At 38.9% G+C, this 21,230-nt stretch overlaps 1 protein-coding gene across 1 annotated transcript in view; it reads left to right on the forward strand.

Annotated features, from left to right (window-relative positions):
• The window catches only part of MUC19 (mucin 19, oligomeric), a 236,587-nt gene that overhangs the window by 126,533 nt on the left and 88,824 nt on the right, over positions 1-21,230 (forward strand). Inside the window, 12 exon segments of the mRNA XM_073021301.1 lie at positions 48-104; positions 239-289; positions 964-1,017; positions 1,698-1,751; positions 2,704-2,757; positions 2,898-2,951; positions 3,904-3,957; positions 4,106-4,159; positions 4,759-4,812; positions 5,792-5,845; positions 5,971-6,024; positions 6,886-6,939. Coding sequence (XP_072877402.1) covers positions 48-104; positions 239-289; positions 964-1,017; positions 1,698-1,751; positions 2,704-2,757; positions 2,898-2,951; positions 3,904-3,957; positions 4,106-4,159; positions 4,759-4,812; positions 5,792-5,845; positions 5,971-6,024; positions 6,886-6,939 — 648 coding nt within the window.

A 21,230-nucleotide genomic window follows, 5' to 3' on the forward strand; every position in this document is an offset into this window, starting at 1 on the left:
TTCCAGTATTATTTGTCCTATTAGCTCCTTTATTTTTCTCTTTTTAGGTACTTCTGGAGAATTCTCTGGGACAACCATTTCATCTGGAGGCTTCCACACAGGTAGTTGAATGGGAATGAGTTCCTCATCTGGAATGCATGATAACTTTGCAGAGCTGCAATAAAAAACTAGCACTGTGATAGTTTTCCACAGTATCTCAGATTCCCCAGACCTCTTTATTTTCTTCTTTCCTTGGAAGCCACAACTCTCACAGGAGGTAGGGGCAGTACTGGAACTGAATCCAGAGCAGGTGAGGCGGAGCAGCTCATGATTTGGGATTTACCGTGAATTATGACTCTCATAAGCATGACTTGTTTGGAAGTGGGCTTTCCTACAGAATATTTTGCATTTATTTCTGGACAATGCATCTTAGCACAAATAGTTCTGCCTTTAAATTAAATATTTTCCCGAAAATTTACCAATATCCTATTAGAAGTGAAATGGCTCTTGTAAATGTTCTGAGAAATTTCTCCTGTAATGTTATATATAAGTATGGCCAGGATATTAGTAGGAGCAAAAAACATTCGTGATCCAGGGAAGGAGAGATAATGTAAATGAATCCTAGAAATACTTGTAAATAGAGGTTTCCGTGCCCTAAAAACAATATAATTATTAGTGCTTTCTTGACATCTCAAATTGCCAGCAAACTTAATTTTTTGTGTTTCATTCCTGGCAGTAAATTGGTGAGTATGGAAAATTGTGTCTCTCCCTCTCATGGAATGTATATTGCTTCAAGCTGAAGAACTGGCCCCCCTGATTGCATTGAGAATTTAATGGTTCTGCAGGTTGACAGGGAACTCTTCAGAGCTCCTCTCATAATTAGATATCTCTTCTGGTGTTATTGTTTGTGAGAGTAATTCCCTGTCTGTTTCATGACCTTTGAATATTTTCCAAATATATCTTTTCTGTTTTTCTGTCTCTCAGAGTCCACAACTTCCCTACAAGAAAGTGCAAAGACAAGAGGTGGAATAGCGACAGGTGAGCATTACTGGTTCATTGCACTCACTTGCTAATAAGATCCAATAAAGCCTGTGGCTTGAAAAGTATCCATACTCTCATTTCTCCCATATTAACATTGTTAGGAAAGTTCCTACCATTTTTCACTGACTAAATACAGAATCTCAAATTTCATTCTTATTTCTTGTGCTTGAACAGACTCTTCTATTGCTCCCCAAGGTAATCATGCAGCCATTTGACTGACAGTTACATAGAAAATCTAGAGTTAGCTTCTATCTCCCTATTCATGAAATCTTGAGAAAAGGAAGCCTAATAAGTTAAAAAAAAATTGGGTAAATAGACCATGGGAAGAATATTATCTGAGAAGTGTAGAGATTATTTTTGGCATTTAAAGGCCAGTTTATTGAAATAATGAATAAGTATACAGCCTGTGTCCATTTATTTGCTTAATACTCTTTTCTCACGTCATAGTAATGAGGTAATGACCCCCCATTGCCCCATCCCTTTCTTAATAGCTACCAATGGGGCATTCTCTGGAAAGACTCTGAAACCTGGGAATGGTAACACAGGCAAGTCAAAAAGCACACAAGGAATGCTACACCATGGCTGCACAGGTGTAATATAACCTCCTAGGGTACTAGGGTAATGTAACCCTGTATTCCCCATACTGCAGACTTCATTCTTGCTTTCTTTTCTCTCAGAGGCCACAAGTTCGACAGGAGGGGTCAGAGCCACTGGAACAGAAGCTCCAGGAGGTAAGGTTCGCCATTCCCAAACCTCAGGGTTCTCCTCATTGCCCTGTTGTGCTGAGGTGAACACATAAATGAGAATGGGGGCTAAGGAAAGGGGGTTACTTCCTGTCTAGAAGCACAACATGTATTCTGACTATCCTGAGTAGTCCTGCTAAGGAATTCCTGCCACTTGGTCATCTAAGTTAGGCATTGCTCCATGGCCTGTGTGACAATGTTAGTTCTCTGGACACCTAGCTGAGACCCACTGACCTGCAGCAGCCTCCACAGAACCCTGATTCTCCCCACTCAGGCCATCATGATTCCACAAAGCACTATCACCTGTTGCCATCTCTCTAACATGTTTATTACACTTCTTGCATATTTTCTATTTCCTCTCTCACAGACACAAATCTCACAAGGCAGATACTTTGTCTGTTCTCTTTACTGAGAGGATGATGTCAGGCACAGAGGAAATGCTTACAAAATATGAGATGAGTGACAGGCATATTCTCATGTAGAGAGTCACTGTTTACTTCACAGTTTCACTTGGTGTCAGCAGCAGTTTATTGGGTCTGAAGGAAGTCAAGGAGGCTACTTAAAACACCATGGAAGTGTAAAAATACCGACATAAGTGTATTCTTAAATACCTGATTATCACACTATCACCAGTTATACAAATAAGAACATTGGAAATATCAAAATGTTTCCTTCTTTTTCCCACTGGAATGGCAGGGAGCCACATCACTGGAAGTGGAATCAGTAAAGTGAAATTAAGCTTCCTTCTTTTTTTTTTTTTTTGCTAGGGTACAGTGGAAGGAATAGTCAGTGCGAGAACATTAAACAATAAGTTCACAAAAAATTATGGTGTATATTTTTTCTAAAATAGAAGTTGTCAAGAAAATTTTCCAATGGTTCAAGACCACAGTGCTGATTCCAATACTGCTTGCTCTGTTAGCTCTTTATATTCTCATTTTAGGTACCTCTGGTAAATTCTCTGGGACAACCATTTCATCTGGAGGTTCCCACACAGGTAGTTTTCAATGAGAAGGAAATCTTCATTTTGCGTGCATGATAACTTTGTAGAGCTGCAGTCATAAAATAGCGCCTCAATGTTTTTCACTCATATCTCAAATTCCCCAGACCTCATGATTTTCCTCTTTCTTTCCTCAGAGGCCACAACTCTTGCAGGTAGCAGGGGCAACACTGAAAGTGAATTCAGAACAGGTGAGGAAGAGCAGCCCACAATTTGGGAGTTACCATGAATCATGACTCTCATGAAGATGACTTGCTTAGAAGTAGGCTTTCCTACAGAATATGAAATATGGATTTACAGACAATGTAACTGAGGCCAAATATATTTTTTAATTTAATATTTTCCTATAAATATCCTAAAATCCTCTTTTTGAATGGGTTGACTCTTCTAGATGAGGTGTAAATGGGATGTAATTGTTTTGAGAAATTTCCACATAATATAATATATAAATATTTCCAGTGTAATAGTAGAGGTTAGAAAACAGTTTTGATTCCAGGAAGTAGAGATAACACAAATGAACTTTAAAAACATGCCTGTATAGATGTTTCCTTGCCTCCAAAGCAAGAGACATAATTATAGTATTAGGTCAATGGGGAGCAATTAGGAGTAATTAGTTCTGGTGTTTTGTAGCAGTGAGGTGCCTATGGTCAACAATATTATGGTGTACATTCAAATATCCTTGACAAGAAGGTTCTGAATGTTCTGCCCACAAAGCAATGATAAGTGAGATGATGGATAAGCTAAATATCATGACTTGATTATTACATAATATATACATATATCAAAACCTCCCATACAACCCCCAGAAATATGTATACTTATATAAAAATTAGAAAGAAAAGTAAAAATAGATTAAATTATCATGAAATAAAGAATTTTTTGTTTTCTAGCTCTGGCAGTGTAATGGGTAAGTATGAGAGAAAACCACCTGTTTTGCTGTCATGGAATGTCAGGTGTAATCTCCAAATTTTGCCCCTTTGACTGCATTGGTAGTTTATTAATGAATGGGAAAACACATCAGAGTGGCAGCCAGAGAAAGTGACCTTTGACATCTTAAAGATGTAAACAGATTCCTTCTAGAGGCAGGTCTTCAGGAGACAAACAGGAGTCACTGTGGTGATGCCACTTCCCCTTGTGTTTCAGCCACCACTGGGGTAGTTCCTGCCACAACTGTTGCCCCTGGCAGTTCCAAGACAGGTAAGTCAACAGGTTGACATGGAATCTTCCACGTGCCCTCCCATAATTAGACATCTCCTTTGTATTATTTTTTACAGGAGTAGCACCATATCTTCTCCACAATCCTTAAATATACTCCAGGTAACTCTTATCCCTTTGTCTCCCTTAGAGGCCACCACTTTCGTAGGAGTAAGTGGAACAACAAGCATTGGAAGAGCCACGGGTGAGTGCTGCTAGACTAGGACCTGTAATTCCTAATGACACCTTCAATAGTCTTCTGAAAATATCTATATGATTTGTATATGCTATATTGAGAAAATTCATAAAGAAGACTAGACAGTCTCCTTATTTCCTGAGCTTACAAAGTCCCTCACTAAACCATCATGACGTCAAACCAATGACAGATAAATAAATAATATGGGGAGAAAATTCTTATCTTTCCCCCAAAGAGAAGGACATGATAGTTGATAACTGCCTCAGTAAAATTGCTGTGGAAAGAAATGTTGCGTGGGACAAATATGAATTTCTTCTAGCACTGTGAATTCAGAGTAATAGTTTTCTTCTAAGTGGGGATTTGAGATTCCTATAGAAACCAAGTGGAAATAGAGTTCAGCTAGTGACACTATCTCTTTCTTGTTGTAGGTATTACTGTTGTAGTCTCTGGAAAAACACTGAAACCTGGAAGTTACAAGACAGGCACGTCTGAAAATACACGCAAAATCTGGACATGGGCACCTTGGTTGACATAGTCTGCCCACAGCGCCGTGTGTACTCTCTCAAAAACTAGTCTTCACTCCTTCCTTTCTTTTCTCTCTCTCTCAGGGGCCACAACTTCCATGGGAGGGGGTGACACCAGCCAAGTAGAACGTCCAGGAGGTGAGTTTTTCACTCTGAGGCCTTGGTGCTTTTATCAAATCCCTGTTCTCTGCAGTGAAGACATTGATGTGAAGGTGGGCTGAGGAAAGGGGCCCACATTTCCTCTGGGAACACAGCATGCCAGAGTCAAAAGCTGGTTGTGCCTAGGAATTCCCTGGACTCATCTGGCTTATCCCTCTGGATTTCTAGCAGCCCAGGCTTGCAAAGCTAGTTATTATGTAGCAGGGATAAGGCAAGCTGCTGGATAGCCCCCACCAATCAGGGCATACAATTTGCCTTTTATACAGTTTGCCTTTTTCCCAAAGTGTTTACTAACATCTTTCACACTGACTTATTTATTATATTTCTTGTTCATTGCTGGCCTCCAGCTACTAGAATGTAAGGTGCATTAGGAGAAAGATCTTTGAACATTTTGCTGACTGATACATCCCAAGGTCCCAAACAATATTGCACAGAAGAGATGCTTAATAAATATTAGTGGAATGATGAAATAAATTATTTTGAAGTAGTTCATTCTATTTAATCGGTACAACTATAGTTTCACCAGAAGTCAGAATTCCAAGCCAGGTAGAATAGATTGAATAAAGTCATCACATGGCAATATTAGAGTTAGAGAGTTCTTTTTTAAACATGTGAGTATCAAAATACCTCAAGTAATTGATGAGAAATATTTATAAAGATAGAAGGTAGTCTGCTTTTTTCTTCTTAACACATCATTGTCACATCAGGGAGCCCAGCTTCTGGAAGTTCAACAGGTGAGGGGGAGATAAAGTCTCCTTTCACATTCTCTGGGATCGATGGAAAGGGAACCCCAGAAGCAACAATGTTCAGTTGAGGGGCAAAGACATAAAGGGGTAGTCATTCACGGTTCATTTCCTTCCAAAACACATGTTCTTAGGAAAGGCCTCTAGTGGTTCAGGATCATATAACTTCTTTTACTATTCTTTGCTCTATTAGCACTTTACTCTTCTCATTTTAGGTACTTCTGGTGAATTCCCAGGAGCAACCATTACATCTGGAGATCCCCACACAGGTAGTTCAACAAGAAGGAAATTCTTAATGTTGAATGTATGATAACTTTTTAGAGCTGCAATCATAAAATAACTTTTTCCTTGTATCTTCAATTCCTTACACCTCTTGATTCTCTTTTTCCTGCAGAGACCACAGCTGTGACAGGAAGCAGGGGCAGTACTGGAACTGAATCCATAGCAGGTGAGGAGCAGGCCATGATTTGGGAGTTATTTGAATTATGACTTTTATTATTATGACTTGTGTAGAAGTGAACTTTCCTGCAGAACATTGTGCATTTTTTTTTTTTAGGGAAAATGAATCTAAGCCCGAAGAACTTTTTTTACATTTATTTTTATTATTATTATTATTTTTAAATACACACAAATTACCAATAGTGTCTTTTGAATGTGATGCCTCTTGAATTTGTTTTGAGAAATTTCTCCCTATAAGGTTATAAACATTTCCAGGGTTTTAGTATGAGCTTAAAACAGTTTTGTTCTTGGGAAGTAGAGACAAGGTAAACGAACCTTGAAATCATGCCTGGTAAAGGTTTCTATGACCCAAAGCAATACAAATAATAATTATTTTATGAATGTCTAAAATTCTCGTTAAGCTTAATTTTTTTAAAGTAAAGCCAATGAATATGGGAGGAAACCACCTGTCTTCCTCTCATGGAATTCCAAGACTATTGCCACATGTTGAGAAATTGATCACTCTTACTAGTTTGATAATAAATTTGTTAATGAGAAAATACATCTGGCCTGTCATCAGGGAAGAACCAGAAAGAGAGGTTTTTGGATATAATGATGATATGCTTAGATTCTTTCACCATAATGACCACAGTCCTCTTGATGTTTCATCCACCACTGGGATAACTTCTGACACAATTCTTGCCCCTGGCAGTTCCAATATAAGTGAGTCTACGGGTTGTCAGGAAACTCTTCAAGGATCTTTACATAGTTAGACGCCTCATTTGGTGCAATTCTATCCATGACTAATATATCTGTTTCATGGCCTTTCAATATTTTCCAAATATGTCCTCTCTGTTTTTCTCTCTCTCAGAGACCACAACATACATTAGAGGAAGTGGGGCCACAAGAAGTGGATTAGCCACAGGTGAGCATTGCATTCACCTGCCATTAATACCCCCAAAGGATTACAGACTGAAATGTATCCATGCTAATCATTTCTCCAATACTGAGGATTATTAAAGATAATCTTACCATTATTCATTGACTGAGGTTTCAGATTCTCAGATTTTGTTCTTATTTCCTCTGCTCTGAACAGCTTTGAACAGAAGCTGTGAGATAGAGTTAGCTTCTACTCTCACCAGCATTTGAGCTGGAAACCAGAAAGTTTTCTGTGTGAATGTGCATGAAGTAGAAAAGAGCCTCATGGAAACAGGGAGCATGCATCCATAATTGTGTAGCTAACAATTGGCTTGTCCAACATTTTCTCCTATATCTGAAGTTTCAACACATTTAAACCTTTCTTCCCTCCTCTTTCTATCTCACAGCAGGCATCACTGCAGCAACAGGGAAGCAAGCAGGTGAGCATTGGGAAAATGCATCTAGTTTCTCATCTGTCAAATTTTCAGTTGTGTTTGTACTTGAAACACTGTCTCTCTATCTCCTTTATTATGAACTGTTGAAAGCAGTAAATACCTCAATTTTTCCACCTTCCTTGTGCTCAGAGAAAGAGATTTCTGTTATGGCAAATGCATACAGAAACACAGCATATCCCTTTTAGATTTGGGTCCTCATTTGACTTACTCATTCACTGTGATCACCTCAGTTTCTTTGTGTTTCAGGCATCTCAGCGGTAGCTCCTGCCACAACAGTTGCCCCTGGAAGTTTCAGCACAGGTGAGTCCACCGTGTGGTGGGGAATCCTTTCATGGGTGCTTTGCTACAGTAACATGTCTTTCCTTTTGGTGCTTCTATGCAGGAGCTCCACCATTGCATTCCATGCCCCCTGAATCTTTTCCATTTGTGTCTTTCTTCTCCAAGCAGTGATACCTTCTCCTGAAGCAACAGGAGTGACTGGCGTTACAACTGCAAGTAAGAACTGACAATCCACTACCTCCTTCCCAGTAGGTCACATTGCCTCAATCACATCTACCATTTGTACTTCCTGTGAAGAGCATTTTTGTTGGGAAAAAAACACAATTCCAAATAGGCAAGATTTTACCAATACGTAAATGTCAGACACTCAAATGCCTTTGTCTTCCTTTCCTCTGCTTCAAGGAGACTTCACCATGGAGCTAAGGCACTGAGCATCGGTTGTGTGATTGGAGAGAAAGGTCTTTCTTTCCCTCGGTGATATATAAAGGAAATAATAGCCACTAACACTTTTCTCATTAAATATTCTACAGAAATTGTGCGTGCAAAACATAAAGATTAACTCCTGGTCTAGAAACGTCTGAAAGAGCTTGCTGACACGTTAACAAAACAGAGTTCCCTGAGCCCATCAGAGGTCGTTTTCTTTTCATTATGTGTAAAGAATAAAAATATTGAGTCCTATCACTCTGAGTTCCAATGTGGTAGCCACTGGCAAAACTTTTACACATGAAAAGTCTAATACTTAAAGCAATAAATAATGATGATTATAGTAATAAGCACATTGATCATTTATGAGTTCCTTACTATATCTACTTTTTTAATTAGAGGTTTACATATCTTATTCCAATTAAGAAATACCTAAGGTCCAATTAAGAAGATAAATTTACAAGTGATGTATCTCTTGGTTTTAACAATTAAACTTATATATTTATGTTTTTCATTACTTTTTAAGTCAGAAGGCCTTCTTTTCTGACTTAATAGAAAGTGTCCAGACATTTTGAATTGAGGTTATCTCATATAATGACATCAGCTTAGCTCATCCCTCTTTCTTAATACTCAATTAATTTTGGTTTTCTTCAAGAGACCACAACTTCCCTAGGAGGAAGTGACACCCCTGGAGCAGAAATAAAATCAGGTAAAGACTTTGAGGTATTTATTTTTATTGTTGTATTTTGATAAATTTCATAGAGGAAATTTTTTAATGAGTTTTTAATTTGGAAATAAATTGAAATTGCAGAAAATTATCACAGATAATGTGGAGAATCCCTTTAGTATGGAGTGTGGTTTTAAATTTCCTTTGAGGCTATAATATTCCAAGGAAACAGAGTTTCTTCTTGGATTTGAATTTGTAAACTCTTGAGCCCAAAGTTCCTAAAGTCTTTCCCTTCAGGAGACTAACCTCAGAGTTCTAGGTTGCTGGAGAGGAGGGATGCAATAATAGCTCTGGCTTTGAAGTGGTTTTCCCTTTGAAAAGAGCATAGTCTGTAAAACATTAATGTCCTGTTCATAGATGAAAATTTAAGATTTTCTTTCTTCTTTCCTCTTCTTTCCTTCTCCTCTTCTTCTCCTAATCTCTTTTCATGTGGAGCCACCACTGGAGCACCAGGAAGTAGGACAGGTAAACTTGGGGAAAGCCTTTCATAAGACCTCCAACACTGGCATCATAATAATCATTATGATGAAGGCAGGGATATTGCTTACTGCATTAACCTTGGCCTTGTAAAGAAACACACTAAATCTGAAACATGGTTGTCCTTATGTCAGTTATAAGTCCAGGAAGTGTTTTTTCTTGCTTCAAAGTCACAAATAGACCTACTGTTGGCCACATGTTTCTAAGGGTCACAAAAGAGTTCCCATGTAGATCTTTCTCTTTTCTTTCCTACCTAGGCACAGCTGGAGTGCTCTCTGCTACAACAGTCTCCCCTGGGAGCTCCAACTCAGGTAAAGCACCAGATTGGGAGGAACCACTGCTTGGAAAGGGCTCCTCAATGAGGTGTCTGCCTGGGTGATCCTACCATGTTTTTTCAGATGCTTCTAATCTTTGCCCTCACTGCTGTTCTTTGTCCCTGTTTTGCAGAGGCCACAACTTCTGTAGGAGAAAGTGGAAAAACAGGAGCTGAAATCATCACAGGTGAGCTCTGCTAAGGAACTAAGTTTACTTTGTTATAATTTCCCATGTCTCAATAGAAATATGGCAAAAGTTTTTAAATTCTCTATAGTTGGCATATTAGGCAAAAATTTAGCAGATATTCAATATTTAATATCAATAAATATAGTTCAGATACTTCACCATTTTCCCCTTATATCTTTTGCCTTGGGTCTCAGAACCCTTCATCCGGGCATCATGGGGCCTATTCCCTGATGGTTATATAGGTGACTGGCCCAAATCTATCTTTCTGGACCGAAATTCTAAAAATAAAAACTCAGTGGCAGAGGACTTTCTCTGTAAACTTGCTGAGGGAATTATATGTTCTATGGACAATGCATGGATCAACTCTTAAAAATAGAAACTCCAGAGTAATAAATTTTCTGTTTTATTAAAGAAAAGAATTTTTTTTTCATTAAGAGCCTCTGCCCATATCATGAGGAGCAATAAACTGACCAACTGACCTCAATCCTTTCTTTTTTCAGGTACTACTGAGGGCATCTCTGGCAGAACTCTGGAGGCTAAAAGTGCCCCCACAGGTCAGGAATTCTGAACGTGGGCCTTTGGGAAATACAGGTTATGGGGCCCTAGAATGTCCAGTGCAGTCTTCATACCTCTAATTCCTTTCTCTCTCAGAGGCCACAACTTTCCCAGGAGGAAGTGGAACCACCCGAGCAGGACCAACAGGAGGGGAGCTTGTCAGGCTTAGGCCTGAGGGTCTCATCATGTCTCTAGCTGGTAGCTACAGAGAACAAATAGTGAAGGCATTTGAAGTAGGGGCCTGCATTTTATTCTGGGTCATATGGTGTCCTGTCAACCTGGTCAGTTATTCTGCTTTTGAATTTCATGACCTTGGATAGTCAGCCAGGCTGTGTGCACTATTCTAGCTTATGGAGACATTATTTTTTCTCATAAAAGATATTTAAAAACATTTCATATAGTTTAGCCTTTCAGGACTTCCTATTCCCTTACCCAGGTTGCCTTTCCACTCACATCTTGATACTTTTTAAATCATTTTTCTCATATACTTACACATGATGTTGATTTCCTCTCTCTCCTCATACTAAAAAGCTGCATGAAGACAACTGATTATTAAAATTCCTCAAGTTGTATCACACAGTCCTGCTTATAAATATAAAACAATGATTTTTTTCATCCTGTATGCACCTCTGTCACACCAGGGGGATATATTCCTAGAAGGGAAACAGGTCAGGTTGATTTAAGCCCTATTTTTCTCTTGCCTCATAGTGAAAGGGAATCCCAGCAGCAACACATCCATCCCATGTTGGCCTGGAAAATGAAGTGCTAGGAAGTTGTTCGTTTTCCTTTCTCTATAGAAATCGAGTGTTCACAGGAGAGGGTTTTAGTGCTACACTGATGCTTCCAAGCTTAATTGGAGACAAACTGCTCTATTCCTTTATTTCCTTTCCTTTTTTTTTTTTTTTTTTTTTCATTTTAGTTACCACTGGAGAATTGTCTGGAATGACCTTTATATCTGGAAGTCCTAACACAGGTAACTTAACAAGAAATGCCTCTTATTTTAATGTCAGATGTCATGATTTTTTAAAGCCTTCCCTGATAAAGTAATATCCCAATATCTTCTTCCAGTATTCTAAATTCCCAGTCTTTTTCATTCTCCTCTTTCTTCCATCAGAGGCCACCACTTCCACAGAAGAGACTGGTACTTCTGGAACTGGATTCAAAACTGGTGAGAAGAAACATCCCAAGATTTGACGTCATAAATATTAGGTCTCCCAAATATTAGGTCTCTTTTCTTGAGAGAGTTTGTGTTTGTATTATTTAGGGACACTGCAGGTGATTCAAAATAGATTTGCTGGTGGAGGTATTTTTTTTTGAAAATCCACTAATTCTAAAATGGATCATTACTGTTTCATTTCTGAGGATATGATGCATTTCTCCATTTATGTTACGATTCCTGCTAGCAGTTTAGGTGGAATTCAGAAAGTTTTCAGTGCATGTGTGTGAAACAGAAAAGACCTCTATGGAACCAGGACACATACATTTAACATGTATATTTGAACAAAAATGCTGACTCAGTATTTTCTCCTACCTGTGTAGCTTCAATACATTTAAACTATTTTTCCTCCTCTTTCTATCTCACAGCAGGCATCACTGCAGCGACAGGGAAGCAGTCAGCTGAGCATTGGGAAAATGCACCTAGTTTCACTTTTATCACCTTTTCAGTTGTGCTTGTTCTTGGAAACATTGTATCTTCTTTTGTTATGAATTGCTGAAAGCAGGCAGATACACCAAGTTTTCCACCTGCCTCCTGCTCAGAGAAAGAGGATTCTGTTATGGCAATTAAATACAGAAATACAGCTTATCCCTTTTAGATTCAGGTCCTCATTTGACTTACTCATTCACTGTGATCACCTCAGTCTCTTTGTGTTTCAGGTATCTCAGCGGTAGCCCCTGCCACAACAGTTGCCCGTGGAAGTTTCAGCACAGGTGAGTCCACTGTGTGGTGGGGAATCCTTTCAGGGGTGCTTGCTACAGTAACATGTCTTTCCTTTTGGTGCTTCTATGCAGGAGCTCCATGGTTCCATTCCATGCCCCCTGAATCTTTTCCATTTGTGTCCTCTTTCTCCCAGCAGCCACAACTTCTCCTGGAGCAAGTGGAATGACTGGGGTTACAGCTACAAGTAAGAACTGACAATCCACTACCTCCTTCCCAGTAGGTCACTTTGCCTTGATCACATCTACCGTTTGTACTTCCCGTGTAGCGCATTTAAAAAAAATTTTACAAATAGGCAAGATTTTACCTAATATGTAAAAGTTGGACACTCAAATGCCTTTGTCTTTCTTTCCTCTGCTTCAAGGAGACTTCACCATGGAGCTAAGGCACTGAGCATCAGTTGTGTGATTGGAGAGAAAGGTCTTTCTTTCCCTCAGTGATATGTAAAGAAAATAGTAGTTATTAAAATTTTTCTCACTAAATAATCTATAGGAATAGTACGTGAAAAAATATAGATTAACTTCGGGTTCTAGAAACCTCTGAAAAAATGCTTTTTGACACATTAAGACAATACAGATTCACCTCACTCCATCAAAGGCCATTTTCTTTTCGTTATGTGCAAAGAGTAAAAATAATGATTCCTATACCTCTATAATTCCAGGTTCCAATGTGGTAACCACTGGAAAAATTCTTACACATGAAAATCTAATACTTAAAGCAATAAATAATGATGATAATAGTAATGAGCATGTCAATCATTTATGAGTTCCACACTGTATCTGTTTTTTTAATTACGGGTTTACATATCTTATTCCAATGAAAAAATATCCAAGGTTCAATTAGTCAAATAAATTTATAAATGATGTATTTTCACATTTTCTCAATTAAACTTGTATATTTATAGTTTTCATTACTTCTAAATTCGGAAGGCCTTCTTTTCTGACTTAATAGAAAGTGTCAAGACATTTTGAATTGAGGTTATCTCATGTAATGACGCCAGCTTAGCTCATCCCTCTTTCTTAATACTCAATTAATTTTGGTTTCTTTTCATCTTCTAGAGACCACAACTTCCCTAGGAGGAAGTAGCACCACTGGAGCAGAAATAAAATCAGGTAAAGACTCTGGGGTATTTATATTTATTGTTGTACTTTGATAGATTTCTTAGAGAAAACTTTTTAAATGAGCTTTTAATTTGAAAATAAATTTAAATTACAGATAATGCAGAGAATCTTTTTAATGTGGAGTGTGGGTTTAAATTTCCTTTGAGGCTGTAATATTTCAAGAGAGCAGAGTTTGCTCTTTGATTTGGATTTGTAAACTCTTGAGACTAAAATTTCTAAAGTCTTTCCCTTCTGAGAGACTAACATCAGGGTTCTAGGTCGCCGGAGAGGAGACTTGCAATAACAGCTCTGGTTTTGAAAAGGTTTTCCCTTTGAAAAGGGTATAGTCTCTACAACATTAGTATACTGATTTCTACAGTGTAGAAATCACTAAGATGTCATATTTTAGTTTAGAGATAAAAAGTCAAAATTATCTTTCTTCCTTCTTGTTCTTTCTTGTTTTCTCCTCCTCTTTTTTCTCCTTCTCTCTTATGCTTTTTATTAAGAACCACCACTACAGCACCAGAAAGTAGGAGAGGTAAACTTGGGGAAAGCGTTTTATATGACCTTCAACTTTGACCAAATCTTGGTAATAATAATCAGGGCAGGAATATTAGCCACTGCATCACCCTTGGCTTTTCAAAGGCGCACAATAAGCCTGAAACCTGTTAGTCCTCATGTCAGTTATAATTTCAGGAAGTGTGCTTTCTTGCTTCAAAGTCACAAGTAGACATACTGTTGGCCACATTTTTCCAAGTGTCATGAAAGAGTTCCCATGTTCATCTTTCTCTTTTTTTTTCTACCTAGGCACAGCTGGAGTGTCCTCTGGTATAACAGTCACCCCTGGGAGCTCCAACTCAGGTAAAGCACCAGGCTGGGAGGAACCACTGCTTGGAAAGGGCTCCTCAATGAGGTGTCTGCCTGGGTGATCCTACCATACTGTTCTCAGATTCTTCTAAACTTTGCCCTCACTGCTGTTCTTTTTCCCTGTTTTGCAGAGGCCACAACTTCTGTGGGAGAAAGTGGAATAACAAGGGCTGAAATAATCACAGGTGAGTTCTGTTAAGGAACGAAGTGTACTTTGTTATAATTTCCCATGTCTTGCTTGAAATATGACAACATTTTTTGAATTTTCCATATTTGGCATATTAGGCAAAAATTTAGATGTTCAAAATTTAACATTAATAAATATAGGTCAGACACTTCAACATTTTCTCCTTGTTTCTTGTGCCTTGGCTCTAAAGTCCCTTTATCAGGATATCATAGGGCCCATTCCCTGACAGCTACATGTGTGACTTGGGCTCAAATCTATCTTTCTCGATCTAAACCCTAAAAAATGGAACTTGGTGGTAGAGGACTTTCTCTGTAAACTTGCTGAGGGAATTATAGTTTATATGAATAATATATGGATTGACCCTTAAAACAGAAACAGCAGAGAAATATATTTTCTGTTGTGTTGAAGAAAAAAGTTTTTTTTTTCTTTAAGAGCCTAAGCTTATATCATAAGGCGCAACAAATTGACCAACTGCCCATGATCCTTTCCTTTCTGGGCTACTACTGAGGGCATTTCTGGCAGAACTCTGAAAGATGGAAGTGTCCACACAGGTCAGGCAGCTTCAGAACATGGCCCCTTGGTCAGTACAGCTTATGAGACCCCAGAATGTCCTGTGCAGTCTTCATACCTCCAATTCCTTTCTCTCTCAGAGGCCACAACTTTCTCAGGAGGTAGCGGGGTCACCCGAGCAGGATTAGCCAGAGGTGAGCCCGGCAGGCCCAGAACTGGGGCTCTCATCATCTCTCTGTCGGGGTGGGTACAGGGAACAAATAATATGAAGGCATTTGAAGGAAGGGCTTGCATTTTCTCCTCAGCCATATTGTGTCATATCAACCTTGGTTAGTTATTGGACTTGTAAATTTCATGACTTGAATTGTCAGCCAAGCTGTCTGCACTATTCTAGTTGATGGAGACATTATTTTTTTCTAATTAAACATATTAGAAAATATTTCATATATTCCAACCTTCCAGGACTTCCTATTCCCCTTACCCAGCCTTTCCACTCACAGCTTGATACTTTTTATCATTTTTCTCATATACTTACACATGATGTTGATTTCCTCTCTCCCCTCACTAGAAAGCTTCAGGAAGACAACTGATTATTAAAATGCCCCAAGTTGTATCACACAGTCCTACTTATAAATATAAACAATGAATTATATCTCCTGTAGGTACCTCTGTCACACCAGAGGGATATGTTCCTTGAAAGAAAACAGGTCAGGGTGATTTAAAGCCCTATCCCCCCCTTGCCTTAGTAAAAGTGTATCCCAGCAGCAACCTGTCCATCGTGTGGGCCTGGAAAATCAAGTGCTAGGAAGGTGATCATTTTCCATTCTCTATAGAAATGCTGTCTACAGGAGAGGGCTTCCAGTGCTTTAGGGCTACGTTGATGGTTCAAGCTTAACTGGAGACAAAATGCTCTATTCCTTTATTTCCTTCCCCCCCCCCCCCGTTTTTTTTTTTTTTTGACATTTTAGGTACCACTGGAGAATTGTCTGGAATGACAATTATATCTGGAAGTTTTAACACAGGTAGCTTAACAAGAAGTAAATTCTTATTTAATGTCAGATGTCATATTTCTTTTATGACTTCTATGATACAGTAATATCCTGATATCTTCTTTCAGTATTCTAAATTCCCAGCCTTTTTCATTCTCCTCTTTCTTCCGTCAGAGGCCACCACTTCCACAGAAGGGACAGGTACTTCTGGAACTGGATTCAAAACTGGTGAGAAGAAGCAACCCATGATCTGGCATCATAATTATAATTATGGCATCATAATTATGAGGTGTCTCAAGCTTTTCTTGAGAGAGTTTGTGTTTATTTTATTTAGGACATTGCAAATGATTCAAAATAGATTTGCTGGTGGAGATACATTTTTTAAAAATCTACTAATTTTAAAATGGAGCATTACTGTTCCATTTCTGAGGATGGGATGGAATTTCTCCATTTGTGTTACAACTATTGCTAGCAGTTTAGGAGGAATTCAGAAAGTTTTCCGTGTGTGTATGTGAAACAGTAAAGAGTCCCATGGACCCAGGACGCATGCATTTACAAGTGTATATGTGAATAAAAATGCTGACTCAGTATGTTTTTTCTTATGTCTCAAGTTTTAATACATTTAAGCCATTTTTTCCCTCCTCTTTCTCCCTCACAGCAGGCATCACTTCCGCCTCAGGGAAACAAGCAGGTGAGCATTGGGGAAATGCATCTAGTTTTGTTTTATCAAATTTCCAGGTGTGCCTGAAGTTGGGAACATTTTCTATGTGCTTTGGTTTGAATTGTTGAAAGCAGGCAAATACATGTAGTTCACCATTTGCCTCATGCTCAGAGAGAGATTTCTGTGGTGGCATATAAATAAATAAATATATACATACATAGAGCATATTCCTTTTAGATTCGGTTCTTCATTTGACTTACTCATGCACCATGATCACCTCAGTCTCTTTGTGTTTCAGGCACCTCTGGGGTATCTCTTGCCACAACAGTTGCCCCTGGAAGTTTCAGCACAGGTGAGTCCACAGTGTGGTGGGGAATCCTTTCATGGGTACTTGCTATGATAATATGCCTTTCCTTTTGGTGCTTTTATGCAGAATAACTACCTTTCCATTTTAAGTCCCCTAAATCTTTTCTATTTATGTTCTTCCTCTCTCAGTGGCCACAACTTCTTCTGGAGCAAGTGGAATAACAGGGGCTGGCCCCACCTCAGGTAAGCACTGATGAACCACTACCTGCCTCCCATGGACCACGTTGCCTGAATTGCATCTACTGTTTGTACTCTCTGTGAAGAGCATATTCTGAAGAAAGATTATCACATAGGCAGGATTTTACCTAATAACTAAAGGCCAGACATTCAACTTTTTAACCTTCTTTTCTTCTGCTTCAAGGAGACTTCACCATGGAGCCAAGGCACTGAGATTCAGTTAGGAGATTGAAGATAAATGTTTTTCTTCCTCTCATTGATATTTAAATTAAGTGATTGAGTTATTGACATTTTATTCATTAAATATTCCATGAGATATAAATGATATGTAGAAAACATACACAGATTAACTCCTGCTTCTAGAAACCTCTGAACAGAGCTTGTTGACACATTGAGGAAACGCATAGTTTCCTATCCCATCCTAGGCCATTTTCTTTCTCATTATGGGTAAAGAATTGCGATACTGATTCCTATTTCTAATCCCACACTGGAATTATTACACACTGGTAGTCAGTGGCAGAATTTTTTCTCATGAAAAGTCTAATTCTTAAAGCAATAAATAATGATGTTAATAGTAATGAGCGTATTGATCATTTATGATTTCCTTGCTATATACATATCGTATATGGCCTTTATATACCTTATTACCATTGCAACTACCTAAGGTCCAAAGAAGATCTATGAGTTAAAAATGGACAATTAAACTTGTGTCTTGAAGATAAACACTTTTACATGGAAAAGGGCTTCTTTTCTGACTTAGTGGTAGATGATAAGACATTTTGAATTGTATTTGTCTCACGTAGTCTCATCAGCTTAACTCACCCATCTTCCTTCATACTCAATTAATTTTGGTTTTCTCTCCATCGTTAAGAGACCACAGCTTCCCTAGGAGGAAGTGGTACCACCGGAGCAGGAATAAAATCAGGTGAAGATTTGGGTATTTTCATTATTTATTGTTATAGTTTGATTCCAAGTTCATGGATTTTTTAGGGAAAACAAGCCTTTTATTTTGAAATATTACATTATGTAAAATGTGCAAAGATAAAGCAAAAATCCCTTTCATGTGGAATGCAGTTTTTATATCCTTTGGGGACTATAGTATTTCGGGGAAACCAGCAATACTTTTTGGATTCGGATTTGAAACCACTTGGCCCCAAAGTTCCTAATGGCTTTCCCTTCTCAGGGACTAACCCTTGGGTTCTAGGCCTCTTGAGAAAGCAGATATAATAGCTCTGGCTCTGAAATGGTTCTTCCTGTGAAAAGAGCTTAGTCTGTGTTACATTACAGTACTGATTTCTATTCAGCAGAGAAATCATTAAGATGTCACATTTTAGTTCAAAGAAAAAATTCTAAATCTTTCTTCTTCTTCCTTCTCTGCCTCCTCCTCCTTTTTCTTGTCTTCCTGTTCCTCTGTCTTCCTTTTCTCCTGTTCCTTTCTTCTCCTCCTTCTCTACCTAATCCTCTTTCTTCTTCTTTTTCTCTCTCTTCTTCATCCTTTTTCTCCTCTTCCTTCTCGTCTTTCTCCTCCTCTCCTCTGCTTCCTCCTCTTGCTTCTTCTCCCCCGGCTTCTTTTTTTCCTCCTCTGCCTCGTCCTTCTCTTCTTTCTCTTCCGTCTCCTCTTCCTACTCCTCTTATCTTCCTCCTCCTCCTTCTCTTCTCCCTTCTTTTTCATTAGGAGTCACTACTGGAGCACCAGGAAGTAAAACAGGTAAATATGGAAAAAGCTTTGATATGACCTTTAATCTTGGCAAAGATTGGCAGGTATATTGGCCATGGTGTTAAACTTGGCTTCACAAAGGCAAATGGTAGACATGCAACACGTCTATATTTCTGTCAGTTATAGGTTCAGAAAGTATCTTTTGCTGTTTCAAAGTCACAGATAGACTTGTTACCGACATTCTTCCAGGGATCACAAAATTGTTCCCATGTTGATCTTTTTCTTTTTTCCCCACCTAGGCACAGTTGCAGTTCCCTCTGGTACAACAGTTGCCCCTGGGAGCTCCAACTCAGGTAAAGCACCAGGCTAGGAGGAACCACTGCTTTGGAAGGGCTCCTCAGTGAGTTGTCTGCCTGGGTGATCCTACCATACTCTTCTCAGATTCTTCAAATCTTTGTCCTCATTGTTATTCCTCTTCTCTCATTTGCAGAAGCTACAACTTCTGTAGGAGAAAATGGAAAAACAAATGGGGAAATAATCACAGGTGAGCTCCGTTAAGGAACTAAGTGTACTTTGTAATAACTTCCCATGTCTCACTTGAAATACAGCAAAATTCTTTGGCTTTTCAACATTTGGCATATTACAAATGTTTAGCAGATGTTCAATATTTAACATCCATAGATAGGGTTCCAACACTTCAATGTTCCCTCCTTGTGTCTTGTTCCCTGTGTCAAAGGCCTCTTCATCAGGCTAGCATGGGGCCCATTCCCTTGCAGTTATAGAGGTGACTTGGCCTGAATCTATCTCCCTGTAACTAAATCCTAAAAAGGGATCTCAGTGGTGGAGGACTTTCAGTGTAAACTCGTTGAGGGAATTATATGTTCCACGAGCAATATATGGATAAACTCTTAAAACTAGAAAGCCCAGAGAAATAAATGTACTGGTATATTGAAGAAACAAAGTTATTATCTTTCCTTTAAGAGCCCATGCCCATTTCATGAGAAGCAACAGATTGATCAGCTGACCACCTTTCTTATTTCAGGTACTACTGAGGGCACCTCTGGCAAAGTTCTGGAACCTGGAAGTGCTCACACAGGTCAGGAATTCTGAATATGGCCCTTTAGGCAATATCAGCTTTGGGAAACCCAGAATGTCCTGTCCAATCTTTATACTTCCAATTCCTTTCTCTCTCAGAGGCCACAACTTTCCCAGGAGGCAGCGGGACCACCCGAGCAGGACCACCAGGAGGTGAGCTTGTCAGGCTGAGGCCTGGGGCTCTCATCAGCTCTCGATCTGGGTGGCTGCAGTGAACAGTAATGAACAGTAATGCAGTGAAAGTCTTTTGAGGGAGGGTCCTGCATTTTCTCTGTGGCCATAATTTGTCATATCAACCTGGTCAGTTATTCTGCTTGTGAATTCATGACCTCAGGTGTCTCAGTCAGGCTGTCTTCGATGTCCTGGCTTATGGAAACAATTTTTTTCTGATTGTTTGAGAGTATATTGCATATATTCCAACTTTCCAGGACTTTCAACTCTCCTTACCCAGTTTTCCTTTCCACCCATGGTTTGAGACACTTTCTATCGTTTTTCTACTTTACTTACATATGGTATTTGTTTCCTCTCTCCTCTCCTATAAAACTTCATGAAAACAACTGATTATTAAAATGCTCCAAGTTGTATCAAAGAGTCCTGCTTATAAGTATAGAATTGTGCTTTGTTTCTCCTGTAGGCACCTCTGTTACGCCAGGGGGATAGGTTCCTGGAAGGGAAACAGGTCAGGGTGATTTAAGCCCTATTCTTCCCTTGCCTCATAGAGAAAGGGAAACCCAGTAGCAACACACACAGCCCAGGTTGGCCTGGAAAATCAAGTTCTTGGAGATTGCTCATTTTCCATTCTCTATAGGGATATAGTGCCCTCAGGAAAGGGCTTCCAGTACTTTAGGGCTACACACGAATGCTTCCAAGCTAACCTGGGGAGATAATGATCTATTACTCCATTTCCCTTTTTTGGCATTTTAGGTACCACTGGAGAATTGTCTGGAATGACCATTATATCTAGAAGTTCTAACACAGGTAGCTTAACAAGAAGGGAATGCCTCTTATTTCATGTCAGATGTCATGATATCTCTTTTAGGGCTGCTATTATAAAAGAATACCCCAATATCCTCTGTGGTATTCCAAATTCCCAGATGTCACTATTCTCCTACTTTTTTTTGCCCCTCAGAGGCCACAACTTCCACAAAAGGGACTGGTACTTCTGGAACTGGCTTCAAAACTGGTAAGAATCAACAGTCCATGATTTAGGGTCATCAAGATTAGGAATCAAGCTTCTCCTAAGAGTGTTTATATTTTATTTAGGTACATTGCAAGTAATTAAAAATGAATTTGCTATAGAGATACATTTTTTTTGTAAATCTACTAATTCTAGAAT

The sequence above is a fragment of the Chlorocebus sabaeus genome, chromosome 11 (assembly GCF_047675955.1).
Source record: "Chlorocebus sabaeus isolate Y175 chromosome 11, mChlSab1.0.hap1, whole genome shotgun sequence".
Taxonomy (NCBI): domain Eukaryota; kingdom Metazoa; phylum Chordata; class Mammalia; order Primates; family Cercopithecidae; genus Chlorocebus; species Chlorocebus sabaeus.